This window comes from Pipistrellus hanaki (assembly GCF_964339955.1).
Source record: "Pipistrellus hanaki genome assembly, chromosome: 5".
Taxonomy (NCBI): domain Eukaryota; kingdom Metazoa; phylum Chordata; class Mammalia; order Chiroptera; family Vespertilionidae; genus Pipistrellus; species Pipistrellus hanaki.
In genome coordinates this window covers 91,506,696-91,514,059 of record NC_140507.1, presented here as the reverse complement: position 1 = coordinate 91,514,059, position 7,364 = coordinate 91,506,696, and the positions used below count along the sequence as shown (strand labels likewise).

General features: G+C 51.7%; 1 protein-coding gene across 1 annotated transcript in view; it reads right to left on the bottom strand.

Annotated features, from left to right (window-relative positions):
* Positions 1 to 928: 928 nt before the first annotated feature.
* The window catches only part of MAML1 (mastermind like transcriptional coactivator 1), a 56,030-nt gene continuing 49,594 nt past the window's right edge, over positions 929 to 7,364 (bottom strand). The window contains exon 5 of the mRNA XM_084885209.1: positions 929 to 4,003. Within this exon, the coding sequence (XP_084741335.1) occupies positions 3,024 to 4,003 (980 nt within the window). The 3' untranslated portion in view covers positions 929 to 3,023. The remainder of the gene's footprint in view (positions 4,004 to 7,364) is intronic.

The following is a 7,364-nucleotide window of genomic DNA, read 5'->3' as shown; positions in this document are numbered from 1 at the left end:
ATCCAATTAAGTGCCATTAGCTAACCACACACATTATGAGCATTAAGCTGCTGGATCCATCTCGAAGACCTCCCCGAAATGCCCCGCTTTTAAAACCCGTGAAAATGAAGGTCCCAGTGGGCTCTCCCCCTCCAGGGAGCACACCCAAACCCTTCCCTCCCCTCCCCCTCCCTCACAGGCACATACACCCTAGTCCTAAGGGACACCATGAAGCTCGCAACCAGGGGAGCAGTGGGCAGCAGCAGCTTGTCCCAGGCCAACCCCCTGACCCTGTGTCTGCAAGGCCCCTTTTCTGACTTCCCAGCCTAGGTTCTGCTGCTGCTTCTATGCCCTTCCTTGTTTCACTCTCCTAGGTTCATTTTGCTTTGTTTAATACATTCTTGTTTGCTTCTCTACTTTGTCTCTTGATTGAAATCTTTCCCGCAAGAAGATAAGAACGGAGGTCTTGCCTCATCGTCTTCCCTCACATTAGACATAAAGACCTGGGAGAGCCGGAGAGGGAAGAGCTGGGTGACCCTGAATGATGTGAGTTCTAATTTCATATCTACCTTCAAATACCAAGGTAAACCAAGCCACACCCCGCCCCCTATGCTCAACAAAACAGCAAAACCCCCCAAAAAAATCAGTCGCGGCCCACACCATGCTGCCCACCCTGCAGGCACTGCCATGTTAAGTCAATACACAGGCAGTTTCCATACTAGCAAAATACTTTTATTATTTTATAATGATAAAACGAGGCAGGATTTCTTTTTGGTGTATACCAGAGTTAAGGGAAGTAGAAGAATAAGGGGATTAATAGAATTTTTATGTACTTTGATGACAATAAAAAGTTAATACCAATTGTTTGTCATAAAACTTACCATAGCTCCCCAGAACACATATAAAGATCATAGTTTAAAAATCTATAAAAGTAAACAATATACAGTCAGAAGCTCTAACACTTATTCCATCTTTAATATAAAATTGTAAACATTTATTTACACAAAGCAAATGTGTATAACAAAGTCCGAGCACCCTTTTGAGTCCTAGCTCCTGGAAGACGGGGGGAGGGTTTGCACTGCAGCGGGGTCCTCTCCCCCCAACTACCCAGAAACCAGGTTCATAAATAAAGCCACGGGCAGCTCCCTGGGGGACCCCAAGCATCACATTTTATTGCTCTGACACCACAGCAGTGAGAAGCCTGCTGTCTCTCTAGGTGGCCCAGGACTAAGGCTGGGGCAGCCCTCCCGAGGGAGGTGGAGTGCCCTGGGGACAGAGGTGAGCAGCAGCCAGAGGGAGAGGAACGGGCCCATCGTTAGCCTTCACCCACTGTTTTTGGTAGAAAACCTGCTGAAGTCACCCTCTTCCCCTTCAGACGGGGGAACTCACTCAGAGGGTGGAATCTTCACTGGCTCTATGATTCACTCATTCCCTTCTTCGAAAGCTAAGCTCACATCAGGGAAAGGCAGGGAGGGCAGTTAAAGGGGAAATGGCCCAACATCACCATTTGTGATGAAAAATGGCTATTAGAGAAGAGGATCCGAGGGTCCAAGGACCCCCAGCAAGGCACGGCTGGTGCAAATCATTACCAACATGAGTACAACCCCCATCCTGCAGGCTGGCCGCACGAATCTGCTCCTTGGCTCATTCTGTACGGGTGACACTCCTTGCATTAACCATTCGGAGACTCCAGGGAAATGGAGCTGGGGTTTCTCGAGACCACTCTGCATACTCCCACTCTTCCGTGTACCACTTTCTCTCCATCACCGTGAAAGGGTCTCACCCTGCGCTGACCATTTTGCTTTCCTTATACCAAAGTGCTCTCTCCATCCTCATTTTCCACAAGCAGCCCACTCTTAGCTTAGTCAAGTCCATTAATTCATAGACCTTACAAGAGAAATCCCCTTGAGTCCTTAGAAAGGATGTGTTAGTGTTATAAAGCAATTACCTTTAAAAGTGCAATCATTGACACGGCAGTGGCAAGAGTGAAAACGAAGTGGAGTTCCTTCGAGGGGCCTGGCTGGGCCCCCCAGAGCCTGAGGGGCACACCTTTCCCTCTCCCTCCCCAAATCGGTCCTTCTGGGGAGGGACTCCCTTCCCCCACACTGCGGGGTCTCCCTGCGGACCTGCAATGGCTCTCCCCCTCCCATCTCGTAAAGTGTTGCCTAAAGGAGGTTTTCCAGTTGGGCTGGAGAAAAAGGAAGGGCGAATGGGGTGAAGGAAAGACATCTGTGCACAACTCAACAATGATCCCCTTCTAATACATTAAATATATGCTGTCAGAGAAACTAACTCCAAAGGTGGGGAGTTTCAACAGACGGGGACTCAGGCATCCTAACTACCGCACTCTGCATCAGCCTGCGGGCCTGCTGCCAGTGCACGGGAGGAGGGGTCCTCCACCACGGCCCAGACCGCTCCGGAAGGAGGGGCTGCTGCCATCTCACAGCACCGGGGCCCGGTTTGCAGTCACAGACTTTACTTACGAAGAGGTTTTCCAGTGACACGCCCTGAAAGCCGGCAAAAAGCAATAAAAGAGGCTCTTCAAAGGAAGCCCTAGGTTTCCAATGCCACTTAATTAACTCCAACCACCACCTATTCTGCTTTAAACTTTTAAAAAAATTTAATCTGCTACAAATTGCAAATAATTCTGATATATAAAGTTCCAACAAAAACTTGTCCCCAGCATTAGGGCAAGTGGAGAAATCTTGGGTTTAGCCGACATGATGGCACAGATTTTTATAAGCCTGACGTGGGTTTCACTGCTCTAACTGTTGGGTTTTGGTCATTTGGATAGAAAACCACCGGAGAACCCCGTCCTGTTGTCCCAACACAGCAGATGGCCTGGGGCCAGCCCGACAGACCACACTGCTGGCTCGGAGCAGGGGGCTCTGCAGATCCTGCCTGGTGAAGCCTCGGACTCAGCCTTTGCTCTACCCACCCAGCAACCCGGGCTCTGAGCTTTTGGTCCAAATAGTTGCTCATTGTTGAATGTGAGAACAGAAATACAGGATGTAGGAACACTGAAAACATCATAAATCCTCCCGTTACTGAGGCCCCAAAAGGTCGTCCAAGTCGTTCATCCACTCTTCCGAAGTCCTGTTCTTCAACAGTGAGTCGATCAGGTCGGCGTCGCCAGCCATGCTGGACAGCCCGCTGCCCCCCGGCTGCCCGCTATAGGCAAAGGGCAGCTCCGGGCCCGAAGTCCGCACAGGGTAGGCTTGGGTGCAGTGCAGCCCTGCTCGGCCTCCCATGGGTGGGGCAGGGCTCTGGCTGAAGGCCCCCAGGTCAGGCCCGCCAGGGCTCAGGCCCGGCAGGCCCTGCTGTGGGGCTCCCTGGGGAGGGGCCGGGGCGGGGGCACTGGTCCTCTGCTGCGCGCTCACAGGGGCCAGCATGGGCCCCGCCGCAGCCGCTGAGCTCATGGGGGCCATGGGCCTGCTGGCCACCGTCTGGGAGAACTGCGGGCTGGACATCTTCAGGTGGGCCTGCTGCAGGTGGAAGCTGGGGGCTGCCGGGAAAGAGCTGACGGAGTCGCTCCCTGGGGCCTGGCCACCCAGGTTCGGCATCCCCTGATGCTGCCAGGAGGGATTCTGGCCGCCCATGGCTGCCGACACCCTCGGGACCTGTGGCTTAGTTAAACCCGAGTTCAGCGTCCCCTTACTGTGTGGCTGGGAGAGGCCGGAGCCGCCCAGAGAGCTCTGTCCGTAGGCGGCGGAGACGGAGGCGCTCTGGCCCATGCTGGTCTGCCGTGGAAGGTGGGCATGTCCGTTGGTGGCCTGTGGCGGGGGCTGGGCAACCATCTGGGTTATGCCAGAGGCCATGCCATAGAGGCTGCCCTGCGGCATGCTCTGGGAGCCAGTGAACTGAACGACACCGCGGTCCTGCTGGCCTGAGTTTGAGGAGAGAGAGGAAACCGAGGTGTGTCCAGGGCCCATTGGCATCAGATTCCCGGCCTGAGGGAATCCCCGAGGACAGCTGGAGTTCGATGGACCCAAGTTGTTCATGCCAGGCACGGCAGCAGAAGACCCTAGAAGACAGAGTAGATTCTGTCAATTAAGTTGGCATTTCTTTTAAAAAAAAAATATATATATATATTTTATTGATTTTTTACAGAGAGGAAGGAAGAGAGCTAGAACCATCAATCAGCTGCTTCCTGCACTCCCCACCGCAACCAAGGAACATGCCCTTGACCGGAATTGAACCCAGGACCCTTCAGTCCGCAGGCCGACGCTCTATCCACTGAGCCAAACCGGTTTCGGCTCAAGTTGACATTTCTTGACCACCACGGTGGTGACACCTCTATGACCCAAGGTGCAGCTGCCAGCCTATGGGCACAAACAGAATCCAGTGGAACCTGAGAGCCCGGGCTGAGGGGCAGCCGTCTGCAGCTGCAGCAATAAGGAGATTAAGACAGGTGCTGAGGAAGGGCAGAGTGAGGAGAGAGAAGCCAGTGGACTTGACTGGTTCGCCCTCCGAGGCCCACCCAATCTCTGCTCCGTGAGGCCCTATGCTGGGCACTGGGGGCTCCTAAGATCTGCCTCAGGACCTGCCTTTGGGAGGTGCAGGCACCACGTGCTGTGACAGGGTTACACAAAGACCAGGCAGCAGGCTGGGGAGCACAGGGGATGAAAGCTCAATGCCTGGGAGACTTGGGGAAGGCTTCAGAGATGACGATGAGTATGTTGTGTTTTAAAAGGGTAGGCATGCCCGGCTGGTGTGGCTCAGTGGGCGAGTGTCAACATATGAATCAAGCCCTGGCTTGTTTGGCTCAGTGGATAGAGCATTAGCCTGCGGACTGAAGGGTCCCTGGATTCAATTCTGGTCAAGGGCACATGCCAGGTTGCAGGCTCAATCCCTAGTAGGGGATGTGCAAGAGGCAACTGATCAGTGATTCTCTCTCATCTTTGATGTTTCTGTCTCTCTCTCCTTCTCCCTTCCTCTACGAAATCAATAATATATATATATATATATATATATATATATATATATATATATATATATATTAAAAAAACCCGAAGATATTAATCAGGCGATTGCAGTTCGATTCCTGGTCAGGGCACATGCCTGGGTTGGAGGACTTGATCCCCAGTAGGGGGCGTGCAGAAGGCAACTGATCATTGATTCTTTCTCATCACTGATGTTTCTCTCTCTCTCTCCCTCTCCCTTCCTCTCTGAAATCAATAAAAAATTTTAAAAGTTTTACTACTAAGCAAAGTAAATACTGATTAAAAAAAAAAAAAGGTAGCCGAAACCGGTTTGGCTCAATGGATAGAGCGTCGGCCTGCGGACTGAAGAGTCCCAGGTTCGATTCCGGTCAAGGGCATGTACTTTGGTTGCGGGCACATCCCCAGTGTGTGTGTGTGTGGGGGGGGGTAGGTGAGGGGTGCAGGAGGCAGGTGATTGATGGTTCTCTCTCATCGATGTTTCTAGCTCTCTATCCCTCTCTCTTCCTCTCTGTAAAAGATCAATAAAATATATTTTTTTAAAAAGAGTAGACAGAAGTTGAGCAGTTTGGAGGAACAGGACTCTAGATAGAGAGGAAAGTGTACGCAGAGGTCTGAGGCTATCAAAGGCAGTCTGTGCGGGGAACGCTGTAGCTGGGCTGTGGCCAAAGCGTCCAGCTGGTTAGAGACAGCACTGCAGAGACAGCAAAGCCAGATTCACAAGAGCTGTGGCTGCCGTGGGAAGGGCAGGGCTGCACAGCCGAAGGGTAACTGGCTTGTGACTGTGGCTTAGACCCTGCTGGGCAGGAGCTGGTAAGTCACTTAGATGAGGGATGCACGCAAACGCGCCCCCCCCAGGGGTGACAGAGTGTTTGCGCTTACTCTTCAGGGAGCGGAGCAGTACAGACTGCAGTCAGCGCCTGCTCTTGGTCAGCGCCCACCAAGAAATGTGCCAGACAGCTCTGTCCTCAGGGAACCTGCTGTCTGGACCTCTGCCTTAAGCAGTGGATTCATGGTGACAGCACTCACTGAGGCAGGCTTTTGTGGGTAGGAGAGCAATTGTTTGGGGGTTGGCCTTCCTTACCCGAGCACTCTGTTGCTCCTCTCACTCTCTCCACTTGCACCTAACTAAAAACTGGGTGGAGGAAAAGATACAGTCTATTTCACTCCCACTGACAGCCCATAACAACCACAGCGGGGGAAGGCAGGAACGCTGGCTAAGACCCAGGCTTTTGAGATGCCTGCTGACTTCAACTCCTCACTCCTGGTCAGCATGCACATAAAACTCACCTGGGCTCTTCCAGAATGCACAGCTGTGGTCAGTTTCCCTGGGACACTATAGTGAGAGTCACTGACCAAAAAAAGGACAGGTTTTGAAGATATTCCTAGAGCAAACCACATTTCACTGCATCTGTCCACTGGCATCTCTATGTATTTCTGGAGTGCCAGACTGAGCAATGGCAGCCAGGTTCCCGTGCAAATCTGACCTGTGACAGCTGAGACCCTCCAGAGTGCTGCCTTCCTTTCCTGGCCAGCTGTCCAGGGCTGATGCTGCCACTTGTGACCCCAAAGTGAGCAGAAAGAAAAAAAGCAGCAAAGCCCACAGAGGTGCATTGTGTCTCCTGATCCGGAAACTGTGAGAGATCATTTTGGTGAAGCAAAGAACTTTCTTAAGAATTACAGAAATGGGCAGAAACCGGTTTGGCTCAATGGATAGTGTCAGCCTGCGGACTGGAAGGTCCCGGGTTCGATTCCAGTCAAGGGCATGTACCTTGGTTGCGGGCACATCCCCACTAGGAGGTGTGCAAGAGGCAGCTGATAGATGGTTCTCTCACATGGATGTTTCTAACTCTCTATCCCTCTCCCTTCCTCTCTGTAAAAAATCAATAAAAATATTTTTAAAAAAAAGGAAAAGGAAAAGAAAAAAGAATTACAGAAATGGTGCCAGAAGATGGTTTGACTTTGGATGGTGGGCACACAGATAACATATCACAGAAATGTACACCCGACACCTCTATGATCCTGTAAACTACTGTCTCCCGATTATCCTATATAATAAAAGCCTAGCCGAGACCGGTTTAGCTCAATGGATAGAGCGTCGGCTTAGGGACTGGGGGGTCCCGGGTTTGATTCCGGTCGGGGGCGTGTACCTTGGTTGCGGGCATATCCCCAGTAGGGGGTGTGCAGGAGGCAGCTGGTCGATGACTCTCTCTCTCATCGACGTTTCTGGCTCTCTATCTCTCTCCCTTCCTTTCTGTACAAAATAATAAAATATTAAAAAAAAATAAAAGCCTAATATGCTAACTGTCCGGTTGTCTGTCCAACCAATCAAAGTATAATATGTTAATGATATGCTAAGGCTGCTCAACCGCTCGCTATGATGTGTACTGACCACCAGGGGGGCAGATACTCCGAACAATAGGTTAGCTTGCTGCTGGGGCCCAG